This window comes from Heterodontus francisci, chromosome 3 (assembly GCF_036365525.1).
Source record: "Heterodontus francisci isolate sHetFra1 chromosome 3, sHetFra1.hap1, whole genome shotgun sequence".
Taxonomy (NCBI): Eukaryota; Metazoa; Chordata; class Chondrichthyes; order Heterodontiformes; family Heterodontidae; genus Heterodontus; species Heterodontus francisci.
Window position 1 is genome coordinate 69,208,304 of NC_090373.1, and position 19,676 is coordinate 69,227,979.

Below are 19,676 nucleotides of genomic sequence, written 5' to 3' on the forward strand. Positions count from 1 at the left end.
TAGTTACTTTAAACTTCCTGTGTCTTGGATCTTGCTGGGGACTGAGCAGTGTTGCAAACTAGGTGATCATCTTAAGCCGAAAGGATGACTTTTCTGGCAGCTTGTCTTTTAAAAAAAAAATCCAGATCTCCAGTCAGTTCATTCAACAAAGCACATTGGCATAATAATGGCGAGGGATTCAGTGATGGTGATGCCATTGAATGTCAGGAGGAAGTGGTTAGATTCTCTCTTGTTGGAGATGGTTATTTCCTGGCACTTGTGTGGCATGACTATTACTTGCCACATATCAGGCCAAGCCTGGATGTTGTCCAGGTCTTGCTGCATGCAGGTATGGACTGCTTCAGTATCTGAGGAGTTGCGAATGGAACTGAACACAGTGCAATCATCAGTGACCATCCCCACTTTTGATCTTTTGATGAAGGGAAGGTCATTGACGAAGCAACTGAAGATGTTTGTGCCTCGGATATTTTCCTGAGGAATTCCTGCAATGATGTCCTGAGGCTGAGAGGATTGGCACTCAACAACCATCAACATCTTCCTTTGTGCTAGTTATGACTCCAACCAGTGAAAAGTTTTCCCCCAATTCCCATTGACTTCAATTTACTAGGGATGCTTGATGCCACACTCAGTCAAATGCTGTCTTGATATCAAGGGTAGTCGCTCTCACCTCACCTCTGGAGTTCAGCTCTTTTGTCCATTTTTGGACCAAGGCTGGAATTAGGTCTGGAGCCAAGTGGCCCTGACAGAACCGTACTGAGCATCAGTGAGCAGGTTATTGGTGAGTAACGAGGCCCATGTGACTTGAGTTTTTGCCGCATCCATTCGTATGCACATTTTGGCTGCTGCTCCATACTTGAGCCCATTACTTCTATTTTCTCCTTTTTCTCCCTTATTTAACTTTATTAACCCTCCTAGATCTCTATCTTCTATTGTCATGCCTCCTTTTACTTCTCCACTCTCAGGCACACTGCCCTCCTAAATCCTTTCCCCAACCCTTCAGTACTCCTTCCTGTTCTCTTGGCCCCAGCCTAGGCTTGACTCCCTCTTAGACAGGCCTACAGCTTCCCTTTGTGCTTCTCTTGGAATCCTCGGAAGGGCTCATTGAAGCACTTGGTGCTAGCTAATTACAAGCAGAAATTCCATTTGCCCCATCCTGCTCTCTCGTCCACCTTCCCAACCAGTGAACCGGTGGGGGGGCTAATCTTCCCAATCTTCTTCCCATCCAACTACTCCCTCCCACTGCTGGCCCTGTGGACTCTGCCAGCAGATTAGCACTCACCACCCCTCTCTGCTTCTCCCTCAAAAATGTTTTTTTACTTGTGAACAAGACTCTTGACGTCCATGAACATTATTGTGGATGATTGCATCAACATCATGATCTTGACGGAAATCTGACTGAGGGGTGATGACACTTTCCCCACCTGGCTATGCCTTCCACCACTTACTCCGCCCAGACCATCGCAGTGATAGTGTGGCTCTTATCACCAAATCACACCTTGGTTTGTCCCCTTACTCCTCTGGCACTTTCTTCTTCATTGAACATCTCACCTTGTTCCACCCCTCTCATTTAAAATCCTTGTTCTTTACTGCTCATCCAAGTTCACTGAAAATTCTCTCACTGAGATAGCCTCATTGCTTTCCTGCCTCAGCCTCTGCACTGAATAACTTCTCATCCTTGGTGATTTCAATCTCCAGCTCAACGCATCATGCTTACTATCCTGAGTTCACTGCCCTCATCCTTCCTTAATCCCTCCTTCCATGTAGACTCCCCAACCCATATTCACAGCCACATCCTTGACTTTGTCATCTCATGTGACATCACTATTTTCATGATGTCAATCACAGGTAAGGCCAACTCTCATCACTTCCTTGTGTCACACTCCAGCCATATGCCCCTACATCTTCCCAACCCTACTTCCTTCTGTGTCAATCTATGGAAAAAAATACTGTAGCCTGATTCATTTACATCTGCACTTTCAAAATCCCAACTGTCTAGCCTTTGACCCTGCGTTTGTCATATCATTTCTGCAGCTACTGATTTGCTCAGCCACTTTTAATGCCTAATTCCCAATAAAGCCATTACTCTCTCTCATCCTGTCTGTTCCCTCAGGTATGGTTCTCATCTATGCTTCCTTAAGTTCAAGGGATGCAGATTTGAATGTATATGGTGGACAACTGATTTAGCCATTCATCGCTGGACCACATAAAGCATTAGTGGAACCAGCTCTCATCTGCTAAAACTGCTTACAGTCACGTTGGATGTTATTTGTGACTTTGATAAAAGCTGTTTCGGTACTGTGGCAGGTGTGGAAACCTATCCCTCCTCGTACATCTTGACCTGTCTGCAGCCTTTAACACGGTTGACCACATCATCCACCTCCAGTGTCTATCTACTGTCGTCCAGCTGGATTGGACTGCACTTGCCTGGTTCCATTTTTATTTATCTAATCATAGCCAGAATATCACTTGCAATGGCTTCTCTTCCTGCTCCCGTACCCTTACCTCTGGTGTCCTCCAAGGATCTATCCTTGCACCTCTCCTATTTCTTATCTATATGCTGCCCCTTAGCGACATCGTCTAAATACATAGCATTAGGTTTCACATGTATGCTGATGTCACCCAGCTCTACCATATCATTACCTCTCTCGACTCCTCCACTGTTGCTAAATTATCAGACTGCTTGCCCAACATCCAGTACTGGAAGAGCAGAAATTTTCCTCATTAAATATTAGGAAGACTGAAGCCATTGTCTTTGGTCCCCACCACAAACTCCATTCCCTAGCTACTGACTCCATCCCACTCCCTGGCAACTATCTTGAGGCTGAACCAGACTTTACAACCTTGATGTCATATTTGACCGCAAGACCAGTTTCTGACCACATATCCATGCTAACACTAAGACCACCTAATTCCATCTCCGTAACACACCTGACTCTGTCCCTGCCTTAGTCTATCTGTTACTGAAATCCTCATCCATACATTTGTTACCTCTAGATTTGACGATTCCAACGCACCCCTAGCCGGCCTCCCACATTCTACTCTGCCTGAACCTGAGGTCATCCAAAACACTGCTGCAAGTAACCTTACTCACACCAAGTCCCTTTCACCCATTACCCTTGTAACCTACATGGCTCCTTAATCAATGCCTCGATTTTAAAGTTCTCATCCTTGTTTTCAAATACCTCCATGGCCTCACCCCTGGCTATCTCTGTAATCTCCTCCACATAACCCTCCGAGAAATCTGTGCCCAACTAATTCTGGCCTCTTGAGCATCCCCGATTCTAAACGTTCCACCATTGGTGGCTTTGCCTTCAGCTGCCAAGGCCCTTAGCTCTGGAATTCCTTTCCTACACCTCTTCGCTTCCCTACCTTACTCCTTCCTTTAAGATGCTCCTTCAAACCTACCTTTTTCACCAAGCTTTTGGCCATCTGCCTTTACGTGATGCAGTATCAAGGTTTGCTTTAGAATACTCCCATGAAGTGCCTTGGGACATTTGTTATATAAATATAAGATGTAGTAGTTGTATTGTCTGTAAATAAAGATTGAAAGTATGGCACGTTTGCGCTATGTAACCCATTTCTTCCATAGATCATGTAGGATTTAGATGGTCAAGTATTTTAACCAATTTATTTATCTCATAAAGGAAATGATTACTCACAGATGAACTGTCTTTTAAGATAAAGGTTTGTGAAAATCCTCTGATCATCTCCCTGACAAAATCTAGTGAAAGCTTCAGCACATCAACCTCACATTTCAAACTATTTGATTCAATATTCACCAGTTGCATTCTGTGGGGAAATGCCAGGGATTAGAAATGATAATTATGAGCAAAGATGTAAGATACTGAGATGGTTTCCATTGCGGCAGGAAACGTGAAGAAGAGGTTTAACAGAAGTTTTAAAAATATGATAGGGTAAAAAGGAAAAACAATTTCCTCTGGTTGTGGAATCAGTTCCAAGGGATCAATAATTGAACATTTAACGTAAAAGGAGAGGGATAAGGAAAAATTCCTCTTGGCAAATGGCATTTAGGATTTAGATGCTTTGTTGTGATGAGTAGGTAAGATAGAGACCACTGTATAATAAAGTAAATTTGTTGGTTTAAAAACAGAAAGCTTTGACATAAAATAGGAACTGAAATGTGGCTGTAGCTCAGTCAGGAGTTTTTTTTATTTGTTTGTGGGATGTGGGCATCGCTGGCTAGGACAGCATTTATTGCCCATCCCTAATTGCCCTTGAACTGAGTGGCTTGCTAGGTCATTTCAGAGGGCATTTTAAGAGTCAAGCATATTGCTGTGGGTCTGGAGTCACATGTGGACCAGACCACGTAAGGATGGCAGATTTCCTTCCTTAATGGACATTAATGAATCAGATGGGTTTTTACAACAATTGACAATGATTTCATGGTCACCATTAAATTAGCTTTTAATTCCAGATTTATTAATTGAATTCAGATTTCACCATCTGCTGTGGTGGGATTCGAACCCATGTCTCCAGAGCATTATCCTAGGCTCTGGATTACTAGTCTAGTGACAATTAAATATTCAGGAGAGGTAGCGGTATCAATTAGAGATAATAGCAGAACATTGGATTTAAGTAGAGAGCTGGGCCAAACTGTACCCTGTTCAGTCACATTGCTAGAAGTACATTACAGAATCTGCAAACAATGGAAAGGAAATTGAGAATTAAATCATAGATAAATTAGAGAAGATAATATATCATTATTGAAGGTGATTTTTAACTGTCCAAAAATAGACTGGAATAGGGGAAATGTTTGTGGTGCAAAAGGAGATTTTTTTTTACAACATTTTCAGAGTTGTTTTCTCAGTTAATATGTTGCTGACCAACAACAAGCATGGAAGCATCACTTGACCTGGTTCTGGGTAATGAAGCAAGCAAGTAAGCAACCTAAAGCTATTGGAACAGTCAGGAAACATTTACGACAATATAATTAGGTTCAGTGTAAGAATAGAAAACTAAAAGTCAAGGATAAAGGTTTGACAGAAAAAAATCAAATGACAGAAAGATAAAATGGACCTTGCCCAGATTAGATGGAGGGATAAGTGGCAAATAGAATTGAGGATAATTGAGGCAAAGCAGAGGTGCAATTCAAGTATATTCCAATAAGGAAAAGAATGGGAATGTATTGAAGGCTGGAGTTTCACGAATGAATAGGAAGATTTGATCAAATGTGAAACTAGCATTTAGTACTTAACAGGGTAGATAATACAGAAAGACAGGATGAATATAAACAATACATGAAATAGGGAGGTTAGAAATGCATATTTGTAATAAGATAAATGATAAGGCATGGGTAGGGTAAAGCCACTAAGAAATAAAAGAGGAAAGCTTGTAGTGGAGAGTAAAGGAGCGGTAGATACTGATAAATATTTGACCAATGTTTTCATAGAAGAAATAAATATTGGGATTGTAGTTTTGGCTGGGTGGTAAAGGTTAAAATCACCTCTCAAGTCCCAAAGAACTTTAAAAGGGAATGAGATAGTTGCTTGGAAAAGTATATTAAAAGGTATAGGGAATAAACAGAGGAATGGGATTAAGTCTAGGAGGCTATCATGGAGAAATCAATATCACAGAGTTGAAGGGCCAAGTGGCCTGTTTTTGCACTGTAAAATTCTATGATTCTTTAGGTCAGAACCAGCCATACTATGTTTTGGGATGTAAGTTGTGGTTGAGTATGAGATACAGTAAAAATAGGATATTAAACCCCTGAGTGATGATCTAAGGAAGTGTAAGCAGAAACAGTAAAGAAAGTGACAGTGGCTTTGGTCTGTTTAAAATAATAGAATCTGTAGGAAGCAGTGGTGTCACATTACGACTGGAACTTAAAAGCCCCTTTTCAGATAGTTAATGTATGTTATAGTCGAGATGTCCTAGTTGAGTGTCGTCAAAATGCTGTTGGATGTTAAGAGAGGAAAGTTAGAGTACTAGAGGGATAAGCTTCACTGAACAGAAAAACCTTTTTATATCCTTAACTTTCTTGTGTTCTTCCTTAGCTGTCATGAGTAAACAAAGTGTTAAAGAGCATTTTAATCACAATACAAGAGATCTTAAAGCACACTTGTCACTCGTTAGTCTGCAATAGATAAAGATTTTAGAGAAATGCATTACACGATTCCTTGTGGAAATATTTTATTTGTATAATTAAGTTGAGACACGGGATCTGTAACGATGAACTCTGGATTAACCCGTTGATTCCCTTTTCCTACAGCTTTACAGATATTTGTTCCTTGTATTCTTTGTGTTATAAAAGTAAGTGTCTATGCATTTATGCATATTTTACCACGGTTTTGTGATCCTCTCCTAGAAATTATTTCTAGGCATTTTAGGCATTTTACTGAGAAGTGACTATGGATAAAGTGTGCTAAGCAAAGTGCTTGAAGTTGTTTTGCATTTTAAAACTCAACACTTTCACTCTTCTTTGAACTTGCCTCCTGAGCTGTGAATCCACAAGCTGTCACTTCTCCACTCACTATAAAAACAGTCTTCTGTTAATGCTTTCAGTCATTCACTCTGTCTGCAGTCTCGGACCATCAGCTAAGATCTTCATAGTCCATGATGGACAATCTTCTGAAAACTCTGCTAGAAATGGATGATAGTTTCGAACTGATTAATGTGGAAATGGTTTCAGACTTTAGCTGGAAAGTTGAAGCGGATAAGTTTGAGCCAAGCCGAGTTCCATCGCCTCACAGTTTCTCACCAGCACCATCTTTCGAATCCTTCTATCCTTCTCTTCCTCACGTCGCAGAGGTGACAAGCAGTCCGCCTGGAGACACTCATTTCTTGCAATCTTCCCCGCAAAGCTGTGCCATTGAAGAAAATTATACACCATCCCGGAGGTCCCAAGGACTAATCAAAACAAAGATGTCAGGTAAACGCAGAATGAAAGCGAGCGAGAGGGAAAAACTGAGAATGAGGAGACTTGCCAGTGCTCTTCACACACTGCGGAGTTTTCTGCCACCCATTTACAGCCAAAGAGGTCAGACTCTCACCAAAATCCAGACTCTGCACTGTGCCATCCGGTACATTTCTGAACTTTCTTCTTTATTGGCACAAGGAAGACGTAACGATTCAAGACATAATATATGAAATAATTGGTTTATAAGACGTGCCTTAAACGCAAATGGACTAAGAATGAATGTTTACTATAAATTTAAGTGAGTTTGGTTCAGAATTAATGAGTTACTGGCCTACTTGTATTCACCATCTGATATTAATGTAACACATGTCATAATTAAGAGTGTGTATTACTCTGTATATACATATAAGATTTTATAGTTACATTACCAAAGATGTTGAATGAAAAGTATCTAACAAAACAGATTGAGATTTTTTAGTGAAATTTATCTGACTAAATATTATGATTACATAAGGCTTAGTATTGAATTGTATAAACAATAAAAACCTAAACAATGAATTAAAGCAGATGAAATGTCTTTTGTACTCATTCAAAGACCTGGTTTTCAGATTAGTTGCATATCTTCCCTCAATGCCAGGAATGAACTATTGTTTATAAGAATTTCCATTAACATTACTAAAAACACTTCGTATCTTGTGATAAAGATAATGGACAGAACTTCCTGAGGCTCTGTGTGACTGGTGCAGGGTCTTGGATACAGTGATTGATTTATCAGAAAAGTACGATTGCTTTGCATGCTGCTTTCAATTCACATTGACATTAATGGATGAAAATTGTGCATTGCAGCATTAACTTTCTGATCAGCCACCAATGGTGTGCAAATCCCAACCTGTGGCACAGACCTTCCAAGACTTCTTCCTCATATTCTTTTCTGAATGTGATACCAGCATTGTGTACACTTGCAAGCAAAGGGTTTGATCTCACTAACACAATGGCAACTCCTTTGAGCATTTTTCTGGCACTCTTGTTTCTCATGATTTGTCAGGAAGAGCAGGAGATGCAGCAGCCATTGAAGACTGCTGGGTGATTTTACTGGGAGGAACATGGCACCAGGGAGACAAAGGAGGGGAGGACCAAAAGTGGAACATCTTTATTCTTTTTCACTGTGTAACTGGACTGCTCCTCAGGTAAAGCAGGCACTTAATTAGGGAACCTCCCTAATTTGAATAATTTTCATGGCACACTTTCACACAGGGTCACAGAGCCCTTTGTGCCGTTTGGTCACTTGGGGCTGCATTAAACCTACAGAGTTCATTCAGGGTGCTGTTTGTTGCATTATCTGCCCCATTATTGTCATTAAGAATTCTTTGTTCATTATAGCTTCATTTGTTCTTCACGAAGGACAGTTTTAGAACTCTCACTTATTATATTTCTTTCTTACATTATGGGGTAGAGTCTCTGCTTTGATCCCGAATGGAAATTGTGTCTAAATTTAATGCAGTTGAAAATGGGTTTATCAGCAAAAATAAACATTTTTAATAAGAGTGTCTGGTCCTTCAACTGTGAGTAACCTGATTTAAAAATCACAGAAAATGGCTGTAAAAAAGCTATACTGAAGCATTTAATAGTTTCATTGATGTACCCTAGAAGTTGCTTATGAAAGTAAATATTTTTTGAAAATTTTAAAACGTGCCTACCAGTACCTGTGCACCTAGGAAAATGAGACCATTTCGAGGAGGCTTTCCTATCCAGCACAATCAGCAGAACCCCACAATTTCAACCTGGAGGTGTGATCAGAGTAAAAGAATATGGAAAACATCAAGTAAGAGGTTTTGGGGTAACTCACTAAATGTTTAAATTTCCCCAATCTTTCGGATGGTTTGGCCAATTCCACCTGGACTCTTCTGATATTACTGGTGTAAGCAAGTCGAAATTCTACCCCTATTTGCATATACACAATTTGCCTTCACAGTATGCATTAACAGCAGAAACAGCCTTTGGTGTAATTAATTAAGCATTTATTTTAAGTACAAATTACATAAAATAGTTTACATGCTGCCTAATACTGATCAGTTGTGGCCTAACCATTGTCATGTACAAGAATCATGTGAGCTGATATTCTTCAACCCATCCTTACCATTGTGTTCTGCATTGAGTTGGGAAATCCTAAGAGTTTCTATTGCTAGGGAGTTAGAGAGAGCAATATTACAGTAGTGGTAATATTCCAGCATTAAAAGTGTAAGTGAAAGATCTCTATTAAGATTATAGGACATTGATGTAGTTTTCAATACATTCAGTGCCAATTTAGGGGAGGCGGTGGCAAAGTGGTATTGTCACCGGACTAATCACCCAGAGACCCAGGCTATTGCTCGGGGGACATGGGTTCGAATCCTACCACGGCAGAAGGTGGAATTTGAATTCAATTAATAAATCTGAAATTAAAAAGCTAGTCTAATGGTGACCATGAAACCATTGTTATAAAAATCCATCTGGTTCACGAATGTCCTTCAGGACATTCCTGTCCTTACCTGCTCTGGCCTACATGTGACTCTGGACCTACAGCAATGTTGTTAACTCTTAACTGCCCTCTGAAATGGCCTAGCAAGCCACTCAATTGTATCTAACCGCTATAAGTCAATAAGGAATGGGACCACCCGGCATCAACCGATAAAGGCCTGCTCGGGTCTGGAAAGAAAAAACCCAACCAGAACCACATAGGACCCGAGCCCGACCCGGCCTAAGTCCTTCCATTTTTTTCCCTGCACCCGATCCGACCCGAGCCGGACCCGACCATAGTTCACTTACTGTACTTACCACTTTTGGATGGATGGAATGGAAGGAAGCTGCACTGCTGCAGCATGACTGCGATGACTTCTTAGAGATGCTCACTCGCTCACTGCGCAGACTCAGAGTCTGTGGAGTACTGTGTGTGTCCAACCCAGACCCAGCACAACCTGGACCTGGCACGACCTGGATCCAGCTGGACCCGACCCAAGCCCAGCCCGAAAGCCAGACCCGAAAGAGCGACCCGACCCGAACCCGACACATGTCGTCGGGTCCTGTTGGGTAGTCGGCCTTCATCGATCGAGGCACTGGAAACGACAAAGTAAAACCCAGCCCTGTCAACCCTGCAAAGTCCTCCTTACTAACATCTGGGGATTTGTGCCAAAGTTGGCAGACCTGTCCAACAGACTAGACAAGCAACAGCCTGACATAGTCATACTCACTGAATCATACCTTACAGACAATGTCCCAGACTCTGCCATCGCCATCCCTGGGTATGTCCTGTCCCACTGGCAGCTCAGACTCTGCAGAGGTGGTGGCACACGGCATACGGTCAGGAGGGAGTTGCCCTGGAAGTCCTCAACATTGATTCCGGACCCAATGAAGTCTCATGGCATCAGGTCAAACATGGGGAAGGAAACCTCCTGCTGATTACTGACTACCTCCCTCCCCCACAACCCGCTGCCCAGCTCAGCTGATGACTCAGTACTCCTCCACTTGGAGGAAACACTGAGGGTGGCAAGGGCACAGAATGTACTCTGTGTGGGGGACTTCAATGTCCATCACCAAGAGTGGCTCAGTAGCATCACGTCTGACTGAGCTGGCTGAGTCCTAAAGGACATAGCTGCTAGACTGGGTCTGCGGCAGGTGGTGAGGGAACCAACAAGAGGGAAAAACATACTTGACCTCATTTTCACCAATCTGCCTTCTGCAAATGCATCTGTCCATGACAGTACTGGTAGGAGTAACCACTGTACAGTCCCTGTGAAGACAAAGTCCCATCTTCACATTGAGGATACCCTCCATTGTGTTGTGTGGCACTACCACCCTGCTAATTGGGATAGATTGCGAACAGATCTAGCAATGCAAAACTGGGCATCCATGAGGAACTGTGGGCCATCAGCAGCAGCAGAATTGTACTCAATCACAATCTGTAACCTCATGGCCCGGCATATCCCCCACTCTACCATTACCATCTAGTCAGGGGACCAACCCTGGTTCAATGAAGAGTGCAGGAGGGCATACCAGGAGCAGCACCAGGCATATCTCAAAATGAGATTTCAATCTGGTGAAGCTACAACACAGGACTATTTACATGCCAAACTGCATAAGCAGCATGCAATAGACAGAGCTAAGCGATCTCATAACCAATGGATCAGATCTAAGCTTTGCAGTCCTGCAACATCCAGCTGTGAATGGTGGTGGTCAATTAAACAACTAACTGGAGGAGATGGCTCCACAGATATCCCCATCCTCATTGATGGGGCAGCCCAGCATATCAGTGCAAAAGATAAGGCTGAAGCACTTGCAACATCTTCAGCCAGAAATGCTGAGTGGATGATCCATCTCGGCCTCCTCCTGAAGTCCCCAGCATCACAGATCCAGTCTTCAGCCAATTTGGTTCACTCCACGTGGTATCAAAAAACGGCTGATGGCACTGGATACTGCAAAGACTATTAGTCCTAACAACATTTCGGCAATAGTACTGAAGAACTGTGCTCCAGAACTTGCCGTGCCCCTAGCCAAGCTGTTCCAGTACAGCTACAACACTGGCATCTAGCCTGCAATGTGGAAAATTGCCCAGGTATGTCCTGTACATAAAAAGCACGACAAATCCAACCCGGCCAATTACCGCCCCATCAGCCTACTCTCAATCATCAGTAAAGTGATGGAAGGTGTCATCAACAGTGCCATCAAGCAGCACTTGCTTAGCAATAACCTGCTCAGTGATGCTCAGTTTGGGTTCCGCCAGGGCCACTCAGCTCCTGAACTCATTACTGCCTTGCTTCAAACATGGACAAAAGAGCTGAACTCAAGAGGTGAGGTGAGAGTGACTGCCCTTGACATCAAGGCAGCATTTGACCAAGCATGGCATCAAGGAGCCCTAGCAAAACTGGAGTCAATGGGAATCAGGGGGAAAACTCTCTGCTGGTTAGTGTCATAACTAGCGCAAAGGAAGATGGCTGTGGTTGTTGGGGGTCAATCATCTCAGCTCCAGGACACCACTGCAGGAGTTCCTTGGGGTAGTGTCCTAGGCCCAACCATCTTCAGCTGCTTCATCAATGACCTTCCTTCAATCATAAGGTCAGAAGTGGGGATGTTTGCTGATGATTGCACAATGTTCAGTACCATTCGTGACTCCTCAGATACTGAAGCAGCCCATGTAGAAATGCAGTAAGACCTGGACTTGGGCTGATAAGTGACAAGTAACATTCGCGCCACACAAGTGCCAGGCAATGGCCATCTCCAACAAGAGAGAATCTAAACATCTCCCCTTGACATTCAATGGCATTACCATCGCTGAATCTCCCACTATCAACATCCTCGGGGCTACCATTGACCAGAAACTGAACTGGAGTAGCCATATAAATATCGTGGCTACAAGAGCAGGTCAGAGGATAGGAATCCTGCAGCGAGTAACTCACCTCCTGACTCCACAAAGCCTGCCCACCATCTACAAGGCACAAATCAGGAGTGTGATGAAATACTCTCCAATTGCCTGGATGGGTGCAGCTCCAACAACACTTAAGAAGCTCGACGCCATCCAGACAAAGCAACACCACATGGACTGCAGCAGTTCAAAAAGGCAGCTCACCACCACCTTCTCAAGGGCAATTAGGGATGGGCAATAAATGCTGGCCTAACCAGCGATGCCCACATCCCACGAACAAATTTTTTTTTAAATTGTCAAAATGTATTTGCAAAGACTCCACATGGCAGACTGGTTAGAAAAATAAAAGTCCATGGGATACAGGGGAATGTGGCAAGTTGGATCCAAAATTGGCTCAGTGACAGAAAACAAAGGGTAGTGGTTGACGGATGTTTTTACAAATGGAAAGCTGTTTCCGCTGGCATTCGACAGGGCTCAGTATTGGGACCCTTGCTGTTCGTGGTGTATATTAATGATTTGGACTTAAATGTGGGAGGCATGATTGCGAAATTTGCAGATGACACAAAAATTGGCTGTGCAGTTGATAGTGAAGAGGATGGCTGTAGATTCCAGAATGATATCAATGCTTTGGTTGAGTGGGCGGTAAAGTGGCAAATGGAATTCAATCCAGAGAAGTGTGAGGTAATGAATTTGGGACGGGCAACATGGCGAGGGAATACACAATAAATGGGAGGATATTGAGAGAGGTAGAAGAAGTGAAAGACCTTGGAGTGCATGTCCACAGGTCCCTGAAGGTGGCAGGACAGGTAGATAGAGTGAAAAAGAAAACATATGGAATTCCATCCTGTATTGGCCGAGGTATAGAATACAAAAGCAGGGATGTAATGTTGGAACTGTATAAAACGCTGGTTAGGCCACAGCTGGAGTCTTGCATACAGTTCTGGTCACCACATTACAGAAAGGACATAATTACTCTGGAGAGAGTACAGAGATTTATAAGAATGATGCCGGGGCTTGAAAGTTGTAGCTATGAGGAAAGATTGGATCAGCGAAGGTTGTTTTCCTTAGAACAGAGGAGGCTGAGGGGTGACTTAATAGAGGTGTACAAAATTGTGAGGGACCTAGATAAAGTAGACAGGAAGGACCAGTTTCCTCTAGCGGAGAGGTCAATTACCAAGGGGCACAGATTTAAGGTGATTGGCAGAAAGATTAGAGGGGACATGGGGAAAAACGTTTTCACCCAGAGGGTGGTGAGTGTCTGGAATTCACTGCCCGGATCAGTGGTGGAGGCAGAAACCCTCCATTCTTTTACAAGGTACCTGGACATGCACCTGAAATGCTATAACCTGCAAGGCTATGGACCAGGTGCTGGAAGGTGGGATTAGATTGGGCAGCTAGTTTTTTTTCAGCCGGCGCAGATACGATGGGCTGAATGGCCTCCTTCTGTGATGTAACTTTTCTATGGTTCTACGGTAATGGAACCTGACTACAAAGTTTCCAATTATAGCTCAATAAGCTGATAAGTCTGCAGCTTGTTTTGATAGCAGTAATTCTCAAGCTGTGGGTTGTGAGGCCTATCTAGGTTGGATACCATACAAAATGGAATAAAATAAAAGGGGACAATTTTAATCTGACCTTCCTGATGGGAAACCAGTGGAATTGGAATGACTGCTTGGTTTACAATCCCATCTGATTTTACTTTCCATTGACTTCATGAATTCAAGTTTTCATGCTTCTTTCAAGAAAGGGGAAGGGATGGCACTTTTTCTCCTATCTGTAACAAAATTATGAACCTTTGTGAGAGATATTCAATTTATAGCTGTCCATTTCACTCCTGAATAGGAATAACCACAAGTTGGAAATTGGGGGCACATCTCAGCTACCCATTAGGTTGTCAACTCTGGTTGAAGACATTCTGATCATATGACATCTAACCACATAATGCCTGAGTATGTGACATCCATGGATCGTGATGTGCTATTAACTTGCACCTGTTTGTTGTGATGCAGAGCGATCGCCAGAGCTGGCAGGCAGACATAAAGGCGGGACTAAAGTGTGGCGAGTCGAAGAGACTTAGCAGTTGGCAGGAAAAAAGACAGAAGCGCAAGGGGAGAGCCAACTGTGTAACAGCCCCGACAAACAATTTCTTCTGCAGCACCTGTGGAAGAGTCTGTCACTCTAATATTGGCCTTTATAGCCACTCCAGGCGCTGCTCCACAAACCACTGACCACCTCCAGGCGCTTACCCATTGTCTCTCGAGACAAGGAGGCCAAAGAAGAGGCAGCATGCAAACTGCGTGCTGTCTGCTAATTTAAATGACTGAAGCATGCAGCCCAGCGTTAAGCATGCTGTTGAGTGGTTGCATGCCTCACCAGGATGCCCAACTTCATGCAAGGCTCACACCACTTAAAGCCAGCCTGCACCTATTAAAGGGGAGGTGCATTCTGGCTCCAGCTGGCACTGGAACTGGCTGGGGAAGAGTCTCTGAGTAGGAAGAAGAGTGAAAATGACACTACAGCAGAGAGTGTGCTCCAAGGTTCTCTGATGAAACACTGAAGACCTTCGTGCAGGAGGTGGACAAGAGATGAGAGATCATCCAATCACAGGTGGCCAGGATGTTCTCCAGATGGACACTGTGAATGCAGTGGGAGCAGATAGCCATTGCTGTCAATGCCCCAAGGATCAGGATGCAGTGCAGGAAGAAATTTAATGACCTTACATGAGTGGTCAAGGTCGTGAATTCATTTTCAAATGCTATATCCTTAAACTAAACCACCGGCCTCACACACTGCTCCCTTCACCACCCCCTGCACCTACCAACACTCTCCATCAACCATTGCTCGTACCTCACATTCATAGCTTCACCTTACCTTCAAACACTCGGCACTGCTGCAAGCCTCACACCCATATCTCACAGCTTGCACACACTGCCAGTTATTCAACTATGGCAGCCAATCATCCAAACACATTGCACCACACTCATGGGCACACTGCCATCTCACTTGCAGGACAAAATGCAGGCAGCAACACCTAACCAGTGGGACAGACATGGGCACGTGACCTGACCCTGATGGAGGAAACATTGGTCGCCATAATTAGAGTGGCCATCACTGAGGCTATGGCCAACGGTGGGGCAGAGACCATAGAAGATGATGGTATGTTCCTACCTAATCCACCTTCTCACATCCCACTTCTCCCTCATCCCACAGTCTCTTCTGATATATAAACTGCAGATGGTGTTGTTACGACTGAGGCGGGAGCAATGCACTGTCACTTCATTCCCATCACTCCACAGGTCATAGCATATTATTAAAGTTTTCCCATCTGCTGGAAAATAGCCAAATTCAACACTTTATTAACCCCCAGAATAAAACACACCAAACCAGGTATCTTTAAAAACAACAAATTAACTATTTATTAATAAACTAAATCTTAAACACTATTAAGATAAACCTATATGTTACAACCAGGTGAGAAATGTGTCTAGGGGTCTTTGGCTGTCTTTACCTGGTCTTATTGTATTAGGGTTTTATTTTTAAACACACTGTGTTTTGAGCTCCCTTTTTGTGAATCCTTGTTCACAGCTTTCCAATTACAAGGCAAATAAAGGAGCGCAAACAGGCTTTCTCAGGTTTAAAGAAGAAACATGAAATTTATTAAACCTTAAACTTAAACTCCAGTACAGTTAACGCCTACAGATATACAACGTACCCTTGCTAGCATGCACAGGTGATACACACATGCAAATAGGGACAGAAAAGAGGAGAGGAAAGTATAGTAGAGAAGGGTTTGAGGCAATTTCAGAAGAGTTTCTTGTTTACTGCGCTTTGAGCTCACTTGATTGTAGGTAGTCTTGGTTTTTGTTGGGGCCCAGTATTCTTAAACCTTGTTCACGTAGGAGACTTTTCTCTCTTTGAGGTTCATGTGTTTTCACAAGATTCAGTTCTCTGAGAGATGAGCAGGCAGACAGGAGAGGGTTCTGCGTCGGTTCCAACCAGGAGCACATGGCTTTCTGATTTCCAATCTGTGACAGTTCAAAAAAACCAACAACCAGCTAGCCGTGTGACTAAAACTGGCCTGACCACTTCTTCTGTGTATTGGGGAAGCAAAAGACTGGGTCCTTTTGTTAAATGTTGTCTGTTACTATGCAAATGCCTTTCTAGTCAGGGGCTTGCAATTTTAAGTTTTAATGTTCATGTGGTGAGATAATGTGTGCCTCAGTCCTAGCAGATGGGGGGGGGGAGGTGGTTGCCTGACATATGTCTAAAAAAATGTATAACTTTTTTATTCTAACCCCCATGCACACACACATACATTCAAAAACCAACGATTAACTGGTTTTAAAAATGGTGTTTCTTAGGAATAAAATAAGTAGCTGAGTTGTAAATCCTGGTAGGTTACGTTCCCGGTTGATGAGGTGTCCCAGAGTAGAATAATCAGATGCCACTCAAAGTCTCCAGGTGAATTTGATGAACAATCTTTAATGTATAGGCACTCGAAGTACTTCAGCTGCAGCAGTTCTTTCAATGAGAAGTATAGCAACAGGTCTATTTGGATTTTTAAATTGGCAGTCTTTTGGTAAAAACTTTACTGAGAATTCCAATAAACACAAAAAGACAATAGAGAGAGAGTCACCTCTGTAGCAGAGACTTCTTAGAGTTTTGAATTAAAAAGGAATTTACTACCTCCAACAATGAAAATGTTCTTTCCAGGAATTGTTTCCTCCTTAGGGAAATGCAGTCTGAGCTCAATGTAGATTTTTCTGCTAAGGTATCTTTCTTTCTTTTGGGCCTCCTTATCTCGAGAGACAATGGATACGCGCCTGGAGGTGGTCAGTGGTTTGTGAAGCAGCGCCTGGAGTGGCTATAAAGGCCAATTCTGGAGTGACAGGCTCTTCCACAGGTGCTGCAGAGAAATTTGTTTGTCGGGGCTGTTGCACAGTTGGCTCTCCCCTTGCGCCTCTGTCTTTTTTCCTGCCAACTACTAAGTCTCTTCGACTCGCCACAATTTAGCCCTGTCTTTATGGCTGCCCGCCAGCTCTGGCGAATGCTGGCAACTGACTCCCACGACTTGTGATCAATGTCACACGATTTCATGTCGCGTTTGCAGACGTCTTTATAGCGGAGACATGGACGGCCAGTGGGTCTGATACCAGTGGCGAGCTCGCTGTACAATGTGTCTTTGGGGATCCTGCCATCTTCCATGCGGCTCACATGGCCAAGCCATCTCAAGCGCCGCTGACTCAGTAGTGTGTATAAGCTGGGGGTGTTGGCTGCTTCAAGGACTTCTGTGTTGGAGATATAGTCCTGCCACCTGATGCCAAGTATTCTCCGAAGGCAGCGAAGATGGAATGAATTGAGACGTCGCTCTTGGCTGGCATACGTTGTCCAGGCCTCGCTGCCGTAGAGCAAGGTACTGAGGACACAGGCCTGATACACTCGGACTTTTGTGTTCCGTGTCAGTGCGCCATTTTCCCACACTCTCTTGGCCAGTCTGGACATAGCAGTGGAAGCCTTACCCATGCGTTTGTTGATTTCTGCATCTAGAGACAGGTTACTGGTGATAGTTGAGCCTAGGTAGGTGAACTCTTGAACCACTTCCAGAGCATGGTCGCCAATATTGATGGATGGAGCATTTCTGACGTCCTGCCCCATGATGTTCGTTTTCTTGAGGCTGATGGTTAGGCCAAATTCATTGCAGGCAGACGCAAACCTGTCGATGAGACTCTGCAGGCACTCTTCAGTGTGAGATGTTAAAGCAGCATCGTCAGCAAAGAGGAGTTCTCTGATGAGGACTTTCCGTACTTTGGACTTCGCTCTTAGACGGGCAAGGTTGAACAACCTGCCCCCTGATCTTGTGTGGAGGAAAATTCCTTCTTCAGAGGATTTGAACGCATGTGAAAGCAGCAGGGAGAAGAAAATCCCAAAAAGTGTGGGTGCGAGAACACAGCCCTGTTTCACACCACTCAGGATAGGAAAGGGCTCTGATGAGGAGCCACCATGTTGAATTGTGCCTTTCATATTGTCATGGAATGAGGTGATGATACTTAGTAGCTTTGGTGGGCATCCGATCTTTTCTAGTAGTCTGAAGAGACCACGTCTGCTGACGAGGTCAAAGGCTTTGGTGAGATCAATGAAAGCAATGTAGAGGGGCATCTGTTGTTCACGGCATTTCTCCTGTATCTGACGAAGGGAGAACAGCATGTCAATGGTCGATCTCTCTGCATGAAAGCCACACTGTGCCTCAGGGTAGACGCGCTCGGCCAGCTTCTGGAGCCTGTTCAGAGCGACTCGAGCAAAGACTTTCCCCACTATGCTGAGCAGGGAGATTCCACGGTAGTTGTTGCAGTCACCGCGGTCACGTTTGTTTTTATAGAGGGTGATGATGTTGGCATCGCGCATGTCCTGGGGTACTGCTCCCTCGTCCCAGAACTGTACTCCAGGGAGAATGCTGTCACTGAGACTGCCCTCAATGCAGCCCAGCCTCTACCAGTCATGGATGAGCTGGACATACAGCCAACCAAATCGGAACTCAGTGATGCCATTGATTCCCTAGCCAGCGGAAAAGCCCCTGGGAAGGACAGCATTACCCCTGAAATAATCAAGAGTGCCAAGCCTGCTATACTCTCAGCTAAGATATAGACAGCTTCTTTTAAGAAAGCACACTTAGTTGGGCTTCAGTTCAGACTGGTTTCAGCCAGTCTCTACACAGTTAAATGGATTCATTTACAGAACGTGGCTTCTCTCTCTTGTTGTTGCCTGGGAACAGGCTTGCTGTGGCACACTGTTCTCAAAAAATCTAAAAGCTTCTCTCTCTGTCTTAGAGGTACACTGTTTTTAAACAGAGGAGCAAAAAATAGTTCCATGACAATGTAAACATTAACCTTTTGCTTCCCCCACTTCCCTCCCTTGCAGCCCTTCCTTTTTGCCTTTCTCCTTTCAGATACTCAAGAACTGTCACTTGGCCAGGCATTGGTGAGAGAGCCTGAAGGCCAAGAGGAGCAAGACATTGATGATGAAGAAACACAATCTCACACTGATAGCCACCAGCTCAGATATGGGTACTGCATGTACTTTAGAAGGCAGCAAAAAGGCGGGGGATCTGCATGTGGTGAATCATCAGGCATGAGTGGGCTGCAGCCTGAGCAAGAAGAAAGAGGCGCACAGGTGCCAGCTTTGCAAGTGCGAGGTCAGACACGAGTTCTGCTGCAAAGGACTCAGAAGAGGACTTCAATGGAGCAGTGCACAGAAAAATACTGATGGGCGTGCACAATTAAATGCTTGGTGCATTGGCAGGCCTGCCAGAAAGCCTGCTGTCACTGTCCAGGAACATGGAGGAATCCAGCTCCAGCTTGGGACAGGCTCTTATGGAGAGCTGGAAGCCCATCCTTTCCAGTGTGGAAG

General features: G+C 44.0%; 1 protein-coding gene across 1 annotated transcript; it reads left to right on the forward strand.

Moving 5' to 3' along the window:
* Positions 1-6,576: 6,576 nt before the first annotated feature.
* On the forward strand, positions 6,577-8,382 carry msgn1 (mesogenin 1). The gene is made up of 3 exons (XM_068028534.1): positions 6,577-7,081; positions 7,923-8,064; positions 8,379-8,382. The coding sequence occupies exons 1-3, from the start codon at positions 6,577-6,579 to the stop codon at positions 8,380-8,382; spliced, it is 651 nt and encodes a 216-aa protein (XP_067884635.1).
* Positions 8,383-19,676: the final 11,294 nt, after the last annotated feature.